Raw genomic sequence first — 19,722 nt, forward strand, 5'->3', positions numbered from 1 at the left:
TTATACATTAATGATATAATAATAATCATAGATTTTTATTGTCATTGCATATATTTACACAACAGAACTTAGTTGGAGTAATGCAGTTTGTAACATTGAAATAAATACACCCAAATAAATAAAAAATGAAATATATGCACACACCTCACACCCACACACATTACTCATACTATACAAAACGCCTCCTATTTTTAGATTTTTTTGTTTCATGCTACTAAAGGGATACTTTTTTCATAGGAGTCCTTCTATGCATTCAGCGTATGGAAAGCTTCCGCTGACCTCTGCTGGCTGCTGTACACACTGCACATTCTATCATTCTGCTGCATATTGTTGCCCTGGGAAACAGAAAGTCACACACCATCCCACTTACAAATGGAATACCTGTCCCATGTAGCTATTTAGTCTCTAGTGTAGTAGTACTATAGGAAGGCGCCTTGGTTGTTGTTTTTTACTTAAGATGGCGCTGCTACCGATACTAACTAATGTTTGTTAGCAATCTATGATTCTCAAAAACATTAAAATAACTGGTGGGGCCTTCAATATGAATTCGGTAAATTTTGTGTTAACCTTGAACAAAAATCTAAGACCCAACAAGTATACTTTAAATACAAGATAAGAAAATGTATTTAGTTGAAGTACAAAAATAATATCAAAACTACGGAAGAGGATTAGGGCCACTGGTGAAAAATGTATGTAAGTTCTGACTTTATTCTCAGAATTCTGACTTTATCCTTAAAATTCTAAGAATACATTTTTCACCAGTAACCCTAATCCTCTTCCACAGAAAACACATGTATGGTGAGTTAGAAAAATAAACACAAGTGAGGCTAATATGAAGTTAAAAACAATAACCCAGGTGCCTTACTATAGTACTACTACACTAGAGACTATATAGCTACTTGGGACAGGTGTTACACAAATTAGATATTATATTTTTGCACATTGCGTTATTTGGTGACATGTTTCTGAAAAATTAAATATAGAGCTGAAGTGAATATATTGTGGCATTTTGGGTTAAGAACATTTTCAGGAAGCAGCTACATGTGGCACAACAGTGTCTAGGTTAAGGTAGATTAGTATGTTTTTCCAATTTCTTTGCCTCCTTTTGTATAATGCATGTGTAACTTCAACACTGTGTAATACACAATCATGTCATAGGCTACATGTTTTTCTTCAGGACAAACTAGGAATCAGAATCTATGTGCTGCAGTGATCACACATGGATGTATAAATAGTTATGAAACCAGATAAATAAAAACGGAAACTGACAAAATATGTTTTTAAAACAACACAGAGTACAATAAACAATACTTATTGCTTTTGAAATGTGTTTCCTAGGGCTTGGTGGTCAGGACCCTCTCAGCGCTGGCCTGGTGTATCTAATACCTTTTTCCCAACCTCCCCAAGGAGAAATGGCTGTTACCTTGGTGGTTTGGATCTTAAAGGTCCCATGGAATGAAAGTTTTACTTCATGAGTTTTTTTTATCATTAATATGAGTTCCCCCAGTCTGCCTATGGTCCCCCATTGGCTAGAAATGGTGATAGGGGTAAACCGACCCCTGGGTATCCTGCTCTTCCTTTGAGAAAATGAAATGAAAGCTCAACAAATGGGCCGATCTGGAATCTTGCCCCTTATGACCTCATAAGGAGCAAGGTTACCTCCGCTTTCTCTGCTTTGCCCGCCCAGAGAATTTGACCCACCCACGAGAGAGAGACATCATGTCTTTCAAACGGTCAAAGTGGCAGTTGGTCAAAGCCACACCTCAAAAGCTACAGACTTAGAAATGGCACAAACTAAGGACAGCTCATTGTTGGACTGGCTCTAGTGGCTCGAATTCTGCACCAAGGCTGAATTTTGGGAAAGAGACTTCAGATACAGCATTAGGGGACCCCTAAGGTCTATATAAAAGAGACTTCAGATACAGTATTAGGGGACCACTAAGGTCTATATAAAAGAGACTTCAGATACAGCATTAGGGGACCACTAAGGTCTATATAAAAGAGTATTCAGATACAGTATTAGGGGACCACTAAGGTCTATATAAAAGAGACTTCAGATACAGTATTAGGGGACCACTTGGGTCTATATAAAAGCATCCAAAGAGCATCATGTCGTGGGACCTTTAAAGGTGCTCTAAGCAATGTCCCCCATGTTTTAGGCTAAAACATTGTCACATACAGCATACATCTCCTCTCCTCACTATCCACTAGCTGCCTGTCCACTGAACACACTGTAAAAAAAGACGCTGTCTCTGATTCCACAAACGGCAACAAAAACAAACTGCACCAACCTGCACCACCAAACATAACAAACAGTGCCTATAACTGGAGCTGGTTGAGTCATCATCGCAGTAGCATTAGCATGTAGGCTACGTCCACAATCTGTGGAGATGTTTGCTGCTGTATGTGAAAAAAATTATTGTAGCCTAAAAAATGCAGGACATTGCTCAGAGCACCTTTAAAGGCTATAGACTCACGACAGGTGTTGTGTCACTAGCTAAGTTTCCACCCACTTTTCAATTAAATGATCCAATCGTAAAAAGTGTGTTTAAAGTGTGTTTCCATCCAACAGCTTTCAAGCCAATAAAAACGTGTGCGTAATGACGTCACATGCTGTTTTGCGATCAAATTGGTATATCAAATTGATTGGAGAAATTTAAAGGTGTTTCCATTCATTTTCGCACTTGGCTTTTATTTTCCCTCCGGTGTGAGACAACTTTTTTTGAGACATGTCCCACCGTTTGAGTGCCTTCCATTCACTCCAGAGGACATCCCGCGGCTTGTTGTAACTTAACCTTTGATGGCCATTCGCAAGTTCTTGATAAATTAAACTCAAAAAGTCTCCTCGTCCGTCCACTTCCATCTGTCTTTGTTGACCCCGCCATGTGTGCAAACTGAGCGGAAATACTGAGCAGAAATTAACTAATACTTCTTCTTTTTTTGTGGCAGGTTGTAACCATAAATTGACCTAAAACTTCATCGCAATTCATTATTTATTCGGTAAATAACGTTTCCATCAGCGTTTATAGCTTAAGCCGTAGGCCTATATCAATCAAGAGAAAAACCGATGAGACCGAACATATTTCATCTGAGTCCACATTCATAAATTTGCACTGAATTTTACTGTTTCCATAAAGCATTTTTCATTCAATATCACTTAATTTGGATAAAAACGTGTGGATGGAAACATAGCTAGGATCAATTTAGTCTCGCTTTGCCAAACCTTCCTCCACCGAGTGTTGAGTGTAGGCCTACATCCCTGTCAACAATTGCATCCACAAGAAAGATATATGATTTTTGAATGCAAAGTAGGCTAGGCCTACTGTTAAAAAAATGACATAGCCTAGCCTTTGTCCGGTTCATCAATGATGATGATCTGAAGTCTATAATTGTTTCAAACGTTTGGACTCAGTGGCATTTCCTTGTTGCCCACAAGGTGACGCAAATCTCGGAAGGGATGCAAAACTCTGCACAACACTGTCTTATTTACGCAGCTTAATATGTTTTGATGTGATGTGAGCGTGATGCGCTGTAGGGTGTGTAAGATGGGTAGATCCGATGGAAGGGACATTGTGAAGTGAAACAAATTTAAATCAACTTTTGCCAATATCTTCCGAGGCGCCTGGTTTGCGGACCTGGTAGAGCGCGCTTCCAAATAAAGAGACTTCCTGACGCAGCGGCCGTGGGTTCGACTCCGTCCTTTCGGACCTTAGCTGCATGTCATTCCCCCTTTCCCTGTCCTTTCATGTTTCAGCTGTCCTATGGAAATAAAGGCCTAAAAACAAAAACAAAAACGATCAAATGGGATGCTGATAAGCGCAAAAAAGAACACACAGCTCAAGCTTGTTGCGCACGCAAGTTATTTAACCCTCCTGTTGTCCTCAGGTCAAATTGGACCCCTTTAAAAATGTCTATATCTGAAATATGGGTTTCTTTTCAACCAAATTAATACAAAAAAATGGATTGGATTCTATATAACGCTCTTTGCAAATACAATTGATCACTTTCATTCTTGACTAAACTCATCTGTACATTCCTCTGATCTTAACTATTAGGCCTAGTCAAAATAATGAATAATTTCTGCTTTTATAAACTCAAATATCAAGTATAATTCTATATAAATGAGGGTTTTTGACCATGAATTCCAAAAAGTAGGCCTACTGTGAAACTAGTGGTAGTAAAGTGGTGATAGTGAAAACTAAGAAAGAAGTCTAAAAAAGGGACCAAAATGACAAGTTTTTGTCCGTTTTCAACTGCCTACCCCTGTACTAACCATTTAAGTGGAAATGAATCTTTTGCCTTTAAATAATGTATTGTTAATCCAACACAGTTCTAGTCCACTGGAATAGCAGCTGGGGAGGCTACCTTCTCTGTGGGGGCGCGGCATCCTCTTTGGCTCCCTATCGTTTGTCTCTGTAGCCTATGTACCGGGAGGACGGAGGGTTTGGGTCACGGAGCACTCCCCCATCCACAGCGGCGGAGATGGCGGACCCCGCAGCGCAGACCACCATCAAGGTTGTATGCCGTTTCAGGCCGCTGAACAAATCGGAGTTGGCTCGGGGGGACAAGTACATCCCGACATTTCAAGGGGATGACTGTGTGCAGATTGCGGTGAGTGTTTTTCTCTATGTCACAACTCTGGGGTCGGTCAATATTCAGCCCTTCACTTCTTCCACTTTTCATTTCGGCAAGTGAAAGTCAGAACATTTTCAATAAAAATGTGCTTAAGTGTCCTTAACTATAGGCTAGCGTAATTATAATGCAGATATAGCATATATGTTTCCTCACTTATATTTGTCTTAAGTTCTGGTTTAAAATGACTCTTTTGGTGTTGTAAATAGCCTACAAAACACGGCTTTAAAATAAAGTTAAACCTCTATACCCTCTTTGCAAACATGGACCAAACTTAAATCAAAATTTTAGCAGTTTAATCTGACTTTGGTATTCAACACTCCAAATACATAAGGTTTAACATTTTCTGAATCAATCAGACTTATTTTGGCTTATTTGGCTTAACATTTATACAATGTTTGCTTGAAATAGGTTACATCCACTGTTTATTAGTGTGCATTTAGTGAGTTTAACGTTAGCTCCGCATTAGCCTAAATTTCCAGGGAATTTTTGGGAAGGGACTTTTTTCCCGAAAGTTGGCAGATATAATGTCAATTTAAAGACGCCCCAGTCAACGTTAGATATTTTTCAACACGAACCAGTCCTTACTTGAATCAGTGAAGATAAAATGTGTCTGTTTTATCTAAATTTAATCAGTTTCACCTGTGCCTAATTGGCCTCAGCATGACACTAGCTACTTTGAGGTTAATGCTAACCCTAGCATGCTAATGTCTTGGCAGAGTCATGATAATGCTAGCGTGCTATGTTAGCTGTTAAAGCTAACTAAACACAGCTTAGGTTGGATATTGAGCTGAGCACTAAAAAGTAAAGCTTATAGTCTGATGAAAGTGGTCCTTTTGAGATTATTCTGACAAGATGAATTAAAAAAGTTCCTAAATGGACACTGTACAGCCCTGTGACTAAAAGACGAAATTAATGAATGTGTGAAAAGCTCCATAGTGAGGCCAGACATTGGTAACAAATTAAAGGCAAAACTTAAAAATAATTGTGTAGAGAAACATAACAAATGCATTCTTCCATACACTTTCACAGTGAACACCTATACTATAGGAGCACTTTGCACTATATATCACATCAAATATCACAACATGTTTGACCAAATTCCTCAATATCGATATTAATATACTATTATAGGGTTGACAATTATTGCTTTCACAAATTATTTACACATTGAGATCGGCCTTTAAAAACCAGGAAAAGACAACACTTGTCATATAACAATATTACAATATCTAAAATCTAAGATGATATCTAGTCTCATATCACGATAACGATTCATATCAAATTATAGTCCAGCTGTAATTCACACTCTCCAATTAATGTCATCAAAACATCTAATGAGTGATTATTTTTTTAGAAGAATGGTGCTTAAACCTCCACTACACTGATACAACACTGTATGCTCTGAAGGCTCGTGATGGAACAGCACCTTACAATCATACTTTATGTTGGTTCCTTTCATTTTTTACCCTGAAGTTGAATTGCTGTATTCATTTAGACTCAGCTTTTATAGGACATACGGCAGGGGTTGCATTAGCCTTTTGTTTCAGCCTGATGTTCATAACTATTGCAAAATAAAAAAAATAAAAATGAATGGTTGCTTGATAAGCGGTAATTGACTCCCAGTCATAGGCCAACAGATAACCAATTATGTTATGTGGAAAAGTGTTGTACTGTTTAATTGCTATTTTTAGTGCAGATCATTCCTAAGGCAGCATAAGGCCAGGACTCAGATACGTGTTGCTTTCTTTCCCCTCCACTATTTAGTTAATGTAACATATGAACAGCTGTGCCAAAAATATTCAGAATGGGATCCAGATTTCTGGTATTCCTAAATGCCAATAAGAAAACTGTATGTTTGTTGCTGATTATTCAGAAATCTTTTTATTTTGTCAAGGAAATGTGCTTGCTTTTTCCAGAGCTCAGCAGAAGGATTTTACTCGGTTGTCATGGAGATAGCTCATTTGTTATCACACACCTTTTTTCCAAGGTCAAGAAATACATTTCCCATTCAAGAGACTCATTATTTTATATTACTATAATCTTAAAAAAAATCTTAGTTTATGAAATATGTGCGCCTTGTTCATGTGCTAAGCTAGGCATTGACTCAGTCAGACAAAACAAAAATTATAAAATAACAACATTTACCACAATTATCAGTACTGTTAAAAATGTCGGTCAGCCTATCATCTTTATATTCATTTATACCAATTATTAGGATTTATTGTGTATTGCTCATGATAAGATACTGACCCTGATGGACAAACTTGGGAGAGGAAGATCGGCATGCATGTGCTGTGTATGTAGTGGTTCCCTATACTGGGATATACTGTAATATTTTTATTTTATTTTATTTTTGTTTCACCTTTATTTTTACAGCCAAGTCATTAAGAACAAGTTATTCATTACAATGGCGGCCTGACAAGTGGCGAAGCCACGTAGGGAAAGGGAAGGAGGGCTAGAAAATATATACATTAGAAATACATGCAGTTTAGAAATTACATAAAATACAATTTGAGATAGTACACAGTACACAGTAAACAGTGAACACTTATACGAGTGGCCAGGCACATTGCTGAGTAAGAGAAGGAGAAACCAATAACCATATTTAGCTGGGGAAAGTATTATGTAGAAAAGCAACTACGTATATCAGTGAACAAGGGTGATATGATGGTTTTGTATGAAATGGAAATTAGTTGGTCCAGTTTAAAAATCTTTTGCAGAGCGCGAGCGGCAGCAAATAGAAAAGATGCGAGAGCAGAGGCAGAGTTGTTTTGGGAATGCTTGAAATTGAAGATGAAGATGAAGTGAGGACCAGGTATTATATATGACAGACTTTGGCTGCGGCTTGGCTGACCTAAGTTAGGAGGTGATCGGCCAAGAGGGGTCTTGTAAATTAAAGTGAACCAGTAAATCTTACGGAATGCGAAGGGAGGGCCTGTTGACAGATGAATATAGGATGCAGTGGTGTGTATAAATACATAATAACACAGTACAGTATTATACAGTAATAAATCCATTCCTGGTTTTTCACCTCAGTGCCATAAAAAAGCTTGATGACTTGGCTGTACAGGGACAGACTGAAGAGCTTTACTCGGCAGTCACTAGAGCGTTAGGCCACAACGGAATGATGACTCATGTATTAAAGATAGGCCCGACAATCACAGACTCTACTTCTGTATCATGTTTCTCTATCCATGAAATTCCACTTCCTGCCGAATAATGCTCTTTTTGCCTTCTACATGCTCTTTCTGCCTCTACAGGGGGAATCCAGACAGCTAGTTAGACTTCCTGTCAAATCTGAGTTTTCTGTTTCACGACTAAAACAACTTTTGAACGTACTTATGTTGAGCTACGTCGGCCTATCATCACGTAGCAATATGGAAATTAATTCAAATTCACTCCCCCTCCTCTTCACTTCACAGGGTAAACCGTACTACTTTGACCGTGTGTTCCAGTCCAATACAACTCAGGTTCAGTTCTACAACGCTGTGGCTCAGCAGATTGTCAAAGGTAAGATGTACAGCGGAATGTAGATGTAGTCTCAGAGGCGGTGACACACCAAAACCCTGGCAATTCTTATTTCCTTGTCTGGATGTGTACAGATGTGTTAGGGGGCTACAACGGGACAATATTTGCCTACGGGCAGACATCCTCTGGTAAAACACACACAATGGAGGTAACATTTTAATTACCACTGAGCAAAAATACATAAAATAGTGACTGAAAAGCCTAAAGATCAGTGCTGTGCTGTCTTGTTCCCACTTTCTTTTAATAAACGTGCTGTATATATGTAATCGCGTTCTAAAGGGAGATCTCCACGACCCAGAGATGATGGGAATCATTCCCAGAATTGTTCAAGACATCTTCAACTACATTTATTCCATGGACGAGAACCTGGAGTTTCACATCAAAGTACGTTCCTCTCCGGTGCTCAGGGGCTTTTAAACGTTAAGCAGGGTTTCCGCGGGGTCTTAAAAAGTCTAAAACGTAAAAATTAAAATTTTAGGCCTTAAAAAGTCTTACATTCGCTCAAGTATGTGTTCTAGGTGTTAAATAATTTTAAATTGAATTTCCCTACGTCTATGCAACGCTACCTCTAATGCTAATTTCTTCTTGTAGTTCTTCCTTTGCCTACTACCAATATAATTTTGCTGCATTATGACTACAAATGAGACCAACATGCTACTTATATTGCAGCCAATCAGCTTTCGTGTTATTGGGGCGAGTCTCTTTTAGATTGTACCACAGGCATAAAACTGATTTTATTCTTCAGCCTTGGGGAAGTGCAAATTTAGATACTTGGATTCTTGAATAAAAGGGCTCAGTTGATTTTGTGATAACGATCTTACATTTCAGTCATAATGGTCTAAAAAGGTCTAAAAAAAGTCTTAAATTTAACTGGAGAAACTTGCAGAAACTCTGTCAAATGCACGCCGTAACGTCGGTTAAGTCTCACTGGAAGCTTTTCTTTGCAGGTTTCATATTTTGAAATCTATTTGGACAAAATCAAGGACTGCTTGGATGGTATGTTTCAAGTCTCTCGTGGCTCCTTATCATTGTCATTCCGGCCCTGATGCAGACAACATCCTCGACCTGATGTGTACTTTCCTTCTCCTCCACAGTGTCAAAGATCAACCTGTCTGTACACGAAGATAAAAACAGGGTGCCCTATGTCAAGGTGAGACACATGGTGATTTATGTCTGTGTTGAGAATGTTATTTGAAGTTGTAACACAGATTCGGATGCAGTCACACAGTCATGAGTTTGTCCCAGCCAGTTGTAATGCATTAGCTACGAATGACATAAGAGCATATCAGATGAAAACAATGGCACATCTGTGATCTGCACGATGAGAAGAGGGTATGTGTCGGCCTTTCTCTAGTCTTTAATCTCGACGTTCCACTCCTGCATGTCTTTTTGCCGATGTTGGTTTCCTTCCGCTTTCTCTGTGTTGGAAAACTCCGGTGGACTAGGGTTACCTTCTCCTCAGGTCTCTGCAGGGTAAATCCAGCTAGCTAGACTGTCTGTCCAATCTGAGTTTTCTGTCGCACAACTAAAACAACCTTTGAGTGTATACACGTTCCACCAAAACAAGTTCCTTCCCGAGGCTGTTTTGCAAAGTTTGAATATTATACGTTACATAACCTGTGCATATAGACTTTTACAATAATGGTTTTTAGTGGAATAGGTATAAGATAAAAAAAATCTTCTATATTGCTTTAAAGTGTGAGTTTTATTTAAGTAGATGGTTGAATGAAGATAGAGTATAAAATAAACTGAGAAAGCACGGTAATAAGCTCCCTCTCTCTCATAACTTTCCCTCTGAAAGCCTCAGCCTGATATAGTATGTCCTTCTCCTCAGCTCTATAATTGTCAGACTGTGAAGCCGGCCTGTTGCAGGACTGTTGAACACAGCTTTTCTTTGTGACTGCATGTGTCTCCAGGGGTGTACCGAGCGTTTTGTGAGCACTCCTGAGGAGGTCATGGATGCCATAGACGAAGGCAAAAACAACAGACATGTGGCGGTCACAAGTGAGTTGGTACACCGAGAACCTTCAGGGTCTGCAGCCTCTCATGGGTTCAACATCAAGTCTCCTGACTGCAGCGAGACTCTCATCCGCCAAGGCGCTGCCTGCCTGTTTTCTGTCTCATTACCACGCACTGTAATGAGACACAAAAGTTAAAATAGGCATGGTTTGTAGTACACACAAGTAGAGCTGTAACAATTCTACTTTTTGCTGTACAATTAATTGTCTCAGAAATAATTGCAAATAATAATATAATTGCCCCAATCAAATTTAAAAATATGTAGTTATTTATTACTTTTGTAAAAAAAATGTTTTAAATGAATCCCAGCATTTACGTTACATATCACATCATATGACTCAGATAATATACTAACACAAATACACAGCCATTGAAGTTAACAATGCCTCTGTTTGCTATAAAAATTCTAACTGTACCCCCCCTCCCCTTGTCATTTCTGTTGCTACTAACTTGTATAGGGTCAAGTGCCAACAACTAACAATTGAAATAATTAAACAATGTGTTTTGTCAATGTCAATGTGTTTTATTTTACTCATAGCATACTAAATATTCTTAATTAATAATATTCTTATTAATGCTATTATAAATATAATAAATAATTGGTTATATTCATAGACAGTTTTAATAATGCATGGTTAACACATTGCTTCTTATGCTTCTCTGTTTCTTAGTGTTTCTTTTTGTGTGTGTGTGTGTGTGTGTGTGTGTGTGTGTGTGTGTGTCAGACATGAATGAACACAGTTCCAGGAGTCACAGCATCTTCCTCATCAACATCAAGCAGGAAAACTCTCAGACTGGACAGAAATTCACCGGCAAGCTCTACCTCGTCGATCTGGCTGGGAGTGAAAAAGTAGGTTTCCATCCTGCACTTGTCCTCCACCTCTCCCCATCTCCTCTCTGCTTCTGTGGCTTCCCAGTTTCTGCATCTGCATTTTTATTTTGCTTCTAAACCGCATAGGTCCCATATTTGTAAATGGACTGCATACAGCGGTGGAATGTAACTGAGTACATTTACTCAAGTACTGTAATTAACCCCAAATGTTGAGGTACTTGTACTTTACTTGAGTCTTTCTACATCTACTCTGCTATATTTTAGAGAGAAAGTTTGTACTTTTTACTCCACTACATTCATCTGACAGCTTTAGTTACTAACCTTTTATCCTCATCGGTCCACTTCAGGGATTGCTCCGGTGCTACAGGAAATTCCGCCGGCAGCATGTATGTTTCATTTCCTTCCGCTTCGTTTGTGTTGGAATTTTAAATTTGGTGGATTACTGAGGACTGTGGTTACCTGCTCCTCAGGTCTCTGCAGGGTAAATCCAGACAGCTAGCTAGACTATCTGTCCAATCTGAGTTTTCTCTCGCACGACTATTTTGCATCAGCTCTGTGCGGAGCGTAGCACGACGATTATGAAATGCCAATAAACCAAAGCACGTTTAATATCTGTTTATGTATCGCGAGTAATATCCTTTTTGCAATATTCAACAACATTATCGCATATTGCGTATTTTCCTCATATCGTGCAGCCCTAACTCAAAGCGATCTTTATACACTCCAGGCACCATTCACACACTTTCATGCACTGTTGGAAGAGGCTGCCATACAAGGTGCAACTTGCTCATCAGATAAACATTCACACACTGATGGCACATTATTTGGGGTTCATTATCTTGCCCAAATGACGGTGCTGTGACTCTGAGAAACAGTGACCAATCAGAGCCAGTTTGTCAGACTGAGGGGGAACACGGGTATACTGAGAGAGACAGTAGGAGAAAAATTAAATAAATACTGTGTACCATGTAATACTAAACATGTTGTAGTAGAAACCCAAAATACAAGTGAGCATAGTTTGGGACCTTTTTAAACCAATAGTATGGTTAAAAAAAGAGAAGCTTTTTTTACTGATACCTTCTTTAAACTTGATAGTTCGACTTTTACTCTTATCTCTAAAGTTGCTCTCAAAGGTAGTTAGCTTGCTTGTATTTATGTATTTATGTAAATAATTTATGTAATGAAACTTTGACACACTAGAAGTTGTTTGTCTTCTGTCCTATGAGATGTTTACAAGCCAAGGATAGCACTACACTTCAGTCAGTCATTGACAAGCTTTGTCAACTATTTTCTTTTTTTCAATTACTCTCCTTGTTAACAATAACAATACACCCATCCATTCATCTTTGTTATAGTACTTTTTAACTGTTTGGAGCATCATGCGCAGATTGTGAACACTTGCAAAAAATTCTCCACTGGGCGGGGCGGCCATTAGCTCACCCAGTAAAAGCGTGCACCCCATGTTGGCTGAGTCCTGCAGCGGTGCGGGTTTGAGTCCAACCTGTTGCCCATTGCTGTGTGTCATCCCCCATCTCTCTTCCTCTTTCATGTCTATCCACTGTCTCTACACAATGAAGGGAAAAGCCCCAAAAAATAACCTCTCAACTATTCTCCACTGGGCGCGTCTGTGCTGCATTGCCGCTTTGTTCCGTACTCTGCTACGCTCCATACCACACGTATCCACACGTACCACCACGCGTCCACGAAGCGTAGCTCCCATGGCGCCATTTTAATACTACAAAGCACTCACCTGCAGTTATCATCCCCATTGACTGCCATTCATTTTGGCGTCACTTTGACAGCAAATAACTTTTCATCTGAAGCGTTTAAAGACTCTATTTGTCCGTTTTTTATTTCTAAAGAAACAAGACAATGTATAAAAGGCTCCAATACATGGTACCTCACGTTATGGCTTCGTAGCAGACGTTTTATAAATAGATTTACGATTGTGTCATAACCACGCGACTTACTGTCGCATAGTCAGCAAATTACGATATTGTCAGGAGACGCATACAGATATATGTTTAGGTTTAATAACTAATGTCAACTAGCATTTTATTTAGCAGTAATTAGCCTGTGCACACGCTTCTGGGGCGCTACATTGACTTTAATGGTTGCGATTGCTCGCGGGGTCCTCAGCGCCTCCGTACAGTGGAGAATAGGGGTTATGCTTTTAGTTGTACAGAGTAATCCTGTCGAATAATATTGGGGCTTTCTAATGCTACAGTCTGGTTCCAGCCTGATTAAGAGAACTCATTGTGTTTTTCCCAGGTGGGTAAAACGGGAGCGGAGGGCACAGTGCTGGATGAAGCCAAGATGATCAACAAGTCCCTGTCTTCACTGGGAAATGTCATTTCAGCTCTGGCAGAGGGTTCGGTGAGGAAGGCAGCACTTCCTGGTGGATGTTTGGTTTTCAGAGGGATTTGGTCCTATTAGTGCTAATACATAAACAATGTGTGTGTTAAAATGGGATTCAGAGTTTAGGATAAGGATCCCTAGAAGGAAGAATTATCATTTGATCAGGATCTTTTTAAACAAGAATGATGTAAACACTGTCTACATTTCTTTTGGCATTGAGTTTCTAGTATATATGTATATACATATATTTATATTTATAGTTATACATACACAGGGTTTTCCTGCATAGAGAAAGTTTTGGCGTCCCCCCAAAGAGGTTTGAGCCAGTGGCAAAGGAAAATCGTGGCAACACTTTCTCTTTGGGGGGAAAAGTTACCGTTATGCTGTTGATACTAATCTAATGAACTAAACTTTGTGTAGTCGTATGGAAACCCCCCCTACTGCATTTATTCCATTGTATTTTATATTTTGAGTCGTTACCTGGCACCAGAGTTTTGCGTTTTCTTTGACATTAATTAGGATGTTCTCACATATATTTGCGCCTGAAAATGTATCAGAATGCAGGAAATTAAGTCTTTGACGTTCAAATTTCCTAAAAAAAGATGGCTTTGAAAATGACTCTTACAAACACAGTATACCTAGAAATTAAATGTGAACATGATGTCAGTTGGAACCCCATGTGTGTGCTGTGGATTCTAATTTGTGTCCTCTGTTAGAGCTATGTGCCGTACAGAGACAGTAAGATGACCAGGATCCTGCAGGACTCCCTGGGAGGGAACTGTCGGACCACCATGGTCATCTGCTGCTCCCCTTCTGCTTTTAACGACGCTGAGACCAGGTCCACACTGCTGTTTGGACAGAGGTACACACACACACACACACACACACACACACACACACACACACACACATACTGGGAGGCAATCAAATCTGTAAACCACACTGCATGGAAATCATGGAAATCATTTTCATGAGGACAATCCAGCAGATCCGGTTGATGCATTGCTACTTTGTCGGCAAAAATAGTAAAGATTCTGTTGTACCCAACAGCTCATTTGTGTTTTAACCAGCCTCTTATCACACATTAAAAACTACAAAAAGCACCTACAGTTGTGCTTTCATGTGTAGTTTGCTTTGTAGTTTTATAATGTGTACAAATGTAACTTTTTAAAGTACAAATGCTACCTATAATGCGTATCAGACATTACCTTTCCATTGCAATGTTCACAATTAAAAATTGGGTTGAGGGAAAAACGTTTTGAAGGTAAAATTAAACATTCTCAAAACCATACCACTTTCCTGAAACGCCAGGCACATACAGATAAAGACCTAAAAACCTTGCTTACCACTGCAGAGGTTTCCACAATTGGCCTGTTCACGTGGGGAGCCAGTGAGGGATCGTTTTCTTGTTGCTGTCAGTACCAGGGATTAGAGGAGGAGAACCCGCTGTGCTTTTAAAGACTAACCAGGCATTCAGTTTCTCCCAGCTTCCTGTCTTTTGTGCTAAGCTAAGCCAAGCTAATACGCACGGGGCTCTAGCTTTGTATGTAGCATCCAGTCACAAGAGTAGTATCGATCTTCTAGGCAAGAAAGCAAATATTATATAAATATCAAACTATTCTTTAAACCCTATCGATAAAAACGTATCATTCCCATCTGTGTGTCCGGACCACAGTTGGTCTCATGTCAAACATTCACATTCTTGTAGTGGTGAAAGTATTCAGATCTTTCAGTTTGTGTTGATTCTCTTATGTTGATAACTTAGATTAATATAGCTCATTTCATGAAACCCACAGGCACTTTACATAAGTACAGAGGGACAAGGGATAAAAGAATAGTAGGGGAACTCCAACATGGACTATAAGGAAAAAAATGGCTGCGTTAAATGGAAGGGGGGGGGGACGTAATTCACTGTCGGCTGCTATCGTACAACCACATTGTGCATTGTAAAGTTATCTATCTAATAAAGCAAGATGTATCTGTATGTACTGTATGTACCGTATATGTGTCTGGGGAAGTGTGAGGGGGGAAAGTAACCAGCACGTCACAGAACCCTTTACAACAGCGTCCTGCTTCAAACGGGAGATGCATGATTGCTGGATATACCAAACTAACTGTTCTTCACTCTCCTGGAGTCAAGCGGATAAATGACAGGAACATCGCGACTGTTGTGTTGAATAAGGTTGGTGAAAAAAAATAAGCTTAAGCTTTTCAGTGTCTATTATTTTGCTAAGAGGAAACTCAATAAAAAGCCATTTGCCAACACTAAATATAAAAACAAAAGCCAGACACTATATCGTATTAAGTTGCTGTGAGCTGTACTTTCACCACTTCTAAACTGAAGCTGAACATAACCTAATCTCAGAGATTATTCCTTCACAGCACAGACTATGTCAGAGTTGAACCGGCCAGCCACAGCAGTTTTCATCAGACTTACCCCGTGTCGGTTAATTAAGTCTACTGCTAACTTACAGGACTAAACATGACCGTCACCCGCCCCGCTTGGTGTACAATTTGGATTTGAAGAATTCTACAAGCAGCACTGCCAAAGGCCAAGCAGTCGGCCCGTTACAAACACTGTAGGCTACTAGTTTTATGAATGAAGTACACATATTACTTGAGGGCCAATTCGGGGGGGGTTTTGACTCATTTACAATCCCATAATCGTCTCCATCTGTTGAAAGCCCGACCAAGATTGACTCGATTTTGCTAGTCGTCTTTTACTTTACCTTTTTAGCTTTTAGTTGTTCTTCATTTCATTCCCTTCTTTCCCGTGGAGGTCCTGCCCCAGTATCACCTATAACTACAACTATTCTAAAATAACATTAAAATACAATGAGGCCTATATAAAGAAATATGCTGCCACCTTGTACCTGGCTGGATACACAAACACAGGCATTTCTGGTGTTCAGACCGATATCTGCGCCCCGTCTGAATGTGTTACTGTAGCGCCGTCTACCTGCCGTAAATCATTCTGTGACTTTGCAGTAAAATCGGACCCAGGCAGAGACATTGACAATACTTTTAAAAACTAGCCTTCTTTTCACCGTTGGTCTCGTTTGCTGTTACAGGACATTTATGATCATCAGATGGAAAATTACACAGTTTCAGAGACATTTAAAAGTTACATACTACACTGTAAAAGTACTCTGTTACAAGTAAAAGTCCTGCATAGAGAACGTTACTTAAGTAAAAGTATCATCAAGAACATTTACTAAAAGTACTAGTAAAAGTACTTAATGCAGAAACATCCTCTCATTGTAGAAAGTGTAAAGGATCCAACCAGTTGTGTTTTTAATGGTCATACAGCTGGACTTGTAGGTCGTTATACTGTTGCCTAGTATTGATACGATAAGATAAGATAAGATAAGATAAGATCAACTTTATTTATCCCACACTGGGGACATTCCTGTGCTACAACAGCTCAAAAGAAAAAAAAGTACACACATCACAATAACACAAATACACCATAAATAGACATAGGAGACAAATATACAGAACGTATTATAAGAAATAGAAGAAATAGAATTAGTTATAATAATAGTAATAATACAAACATATTTACACAATAAACACCTTTACATAAACATACAGTATATATACACACACACACATGAGTAAAGTGCAGATCAATAGAAATTACATATTGCGCAGTTGGAGGTGACACAGTAGTTTTTATAGTTTATTATAAAACATTTTATTTTATTTACCAATTTTAATTTGTAAAGTAACTAATAACTAAAGCTGTAAATGAATGTAGTGGAGTAAAAAGTACAATATTTCTCTCTGAAATGTAGCGGAGTAGAAGTAGAAACATTTGTACTTAAATTCAGTACTTGAGTAAATGTACTTAGTTACATTCCACCGCTGCATTCTTGTGATGGATTGCTTACACATAAAGTTGTTAAAAATAAGAAATCCATTCCTTTAATGCCTGGGAAATCTTGCTGGCAACTCCAAATTTATCAGAGAAAAAACATGCTTTTAAATAAAGAATAATTTAGATTTGACAGCCACAGGGGCCGTTTCAGTGTGTTCTGCAGTGAAAGCAAGAGGCTGGTGATGTTAGCTTCCTGTCTCCCCAGGGCAAAGACCATCAAGAACACGGTGAGTCTGAATGTGGAGCTGACGGCGGAGCAGTGGAAAAAAAAGTGGGAGAAGGAGAAGGAGAGGAACAAGACGCTGAAAAACACCGTCACCTGGCTGGAGGCCGAGCTCAACCGCTGGAGGAGTGGTGAGGACTATCGTCAGATAACATCTCCTCTTTTTATACGCTCCATAGTATGGCTGAACGATTTAAATCTAATATTAGAACAAACAATGTAATATCAAGATGTAATAATATGCATACCATTTTTTAATTTGTTAAAAATGTTGCACACAAATTTTAACTGCATTTTGTGTCTGTTAAGAGGCACAAAGGCACTCTTTAGACTCTCTTTACATGCCCCCATAACTGGCATTGTAGCTAACTGGGAGCTTTGGCCATTAGCTGCAGGAACTCCAGTTTGCTAGCACCAATTTTGGTCATTAATTTTCCTATTGACATCTAACAATCAAGATTTAGGTAAAAATCGGCCGAAATTCTCCTTTAATTTTGATTGGAAAGTTTGCAAGTACACAAGGAGTTTATTTAAATAATACTTGCCTGGTGGCTTCTGCTTTCTGCTGCTACCGTTACCGGCAGTAAGACGAGTGCTTAGGGACGTCTACAAATTACCACACCAAAAAGAGATACATCAAACATATTTATTAATTTTTTTTTTTTTTGAACTTTTTATTTTCAAGAATTTTCACAACAAAAGAACATTCCCTGAGCCAAGAGCAATGAAATCAATAGCTGAAATACTGATGCCACACGTACAATATTTCAAAATAAATGCAACACAATAAACCAGATCACCTGAAACTTTGAATACCCTAAAACAGAAAACTGCACACACACACTGCCATATGTATACCTAAGTACACACAAACCCACACCCCTCCTCTTCCCCTCCAGGTTGCCCACACACAGGCCAAAAATACAACACAAAGTGAACAAACAGCAAAAAACACATATATAGTATATACACACATACATGCATACATACGCCTATACAAGCATATACAAATACACACCAAAAGAATACCGATGGCAGAGCAGATTGCAATTTATTAGAATCACTACAGCCCAAAATCACATATTTGTTAATTTAATCATTAAATAATGAAGCATCTCCAAACTTACCTCAGTTATAACCTGTCTCCTGGTAGTTCTATTACAGCATTTAAAAAATAAGTTAAAATTTTAGTGTTGTAATTTGTAGACGTCCCTAAGCACTTGTCTTACTGCCGGTAACGGTAGCAGCAAAGAGCAGATGCCAGAAGCCAAGTGGTATTTAAATAAACTCCTGGTGTACTTACAAACTTTCCAATCTATCTTTTTAGGAGTACTGAACCTATTTGTACTACTGTAGAACTTCGGTATAATTTTGGGCATTATTAGTGGGGTAATTCACGAGATAAAAACTTGGTTAAATTAGCGCCTGTGCTAAGCTAACCAGCTGATAATGCTAACTCGCCCAATGTTCGACCCAGGTAAAAAAAAAACATCTGGGGGGTTAGTTTGGCTCAAGATCCTGGTGCAAAGGACCCTAGGGTGAAATTACTTCTAACAATCACTTTAACTTACTATGGTACTTCGTACATGAAGTAATTATATTGGCCTTGTGAAAAAACAGTAAATATAATTTAAAAAAAGAGGAAAAATAAATGTTAAACCAAATGTTACAACCAACATTCACATTCGATTGAGCTTCTTTTGATTAACCATTCAGCCCTACTTCATATGCTGAATTATGACATTCAATCAAGGGCAGATGAGCTTGAAGGGACCATACACTTGACACCAAACCCGGAAGTGGAAGGTCGTCCACATAGACCAGGATTGCGTTGGTTGAAAAGGGGTGACAGATGTCTGATGTCCCTTTTGCTTCTGCCCCCGGCAGGAGAGAGTGTGCCAGTGGAGGAACAGTTTGATAAAGAAACGGCCAAAGCAGAGGTCCAGGCCCTGGACAGTGCTCTCAGCAATGACAAGACAGCACCCACACCTGCCCTCAGCACCCTCCCTGGAGTCAAACTCACAGATGCAGAGAAAGAGAAATATGTTGCAGAAATGGCCAAGCTTTACAAAGAGATGGATGACAAGGTGAGGAAAGTGTTCCTATAAACTCAAAAAAAACAAATCTCTTATTTGCATCTTTGCATGAAGTATTGCTATTAACCAGCAGATGGCGAGATTGGCTGCTGTTCAGTTTTGTCTGTCGCTGTTGTGGAAATAAACGAGTGATATCTTATATGTCTCCCCC

The 19,722-nt window shown here is 39.1% G+C and overlaps 1 protein-coding gene across 2 annotated transcripts in view; it reads left to right on the plus strand.

The window, feature by feature from the left end:
- Positions 1–4,340: 4,340 nt before the first annotated feature.
- Positions 4,341–19,722, plus strand: part of LOC117937723 (kinesin-1 heavy chain-like) — a 27,802-nt gene continuing 12,420 nt past the window's right edge. For both annotated transcript variants that reach the window (XM_034861898.1, XM_034861899.1), the window contains exons 1-12: positions 4,341–4,611; positions 8,058–8,145; positions 8,238–8,311; positions 8,443–8,547; positions 9,111–9,159; positions 9,258–9,313; positions 10,080–10,167; positions 10,908–11,032; positions 13,286–13,390; positions 14,089–14,234; positions 17,458–17,606; positions 19,363–19,562. In XM_034861898.1, the coding sequence (XP_034717789.1) occupies positions 4,423–4,611; positions 8,058–8,145; positions 8,238–8,311; positions 8,443–8,547; positions 9,111–9,159; positions 9,258–9,313; positions 10,080–10,167; positions 10,908–11,032; positions 13,286–13,390; positions 14,089–14,234; positions 17,458–17,606; positions 19,363–19,562 (1,374 nt within the window). In that variant the 5' untranslated portion in view covers positions 4,341–4,422. The remainder of the gene's footprint in view (positions 4,612–8,057; positions 8,146–8,237; positions 8,312–8,442; positions 8,548–9,110; positions 9,160–9,257; positions 9,314–10,079; positions 10,168–10,907; positions 11,033–13,285; positions 13,391–14,088; positions 14,235–17,457; positions 17,607–19,362; positions 19,563–19,722) is intronic.

The sequence above is a fragment of the Etheostoma cragini genome, chromosome 22 (assembly GCF_013103735.1).
Source record: "Etheostoma cragini isolate CJK2018 chromosome 22, CSU_Ecrag_1.0, whole genome shotgun sequence".
Taxonomy (NCBI): Eukaryota; Metazoa; Chordata; class Actinopteri; order Perciformes; family Percidae; genus Etheostoma; species Etheostoma cragini.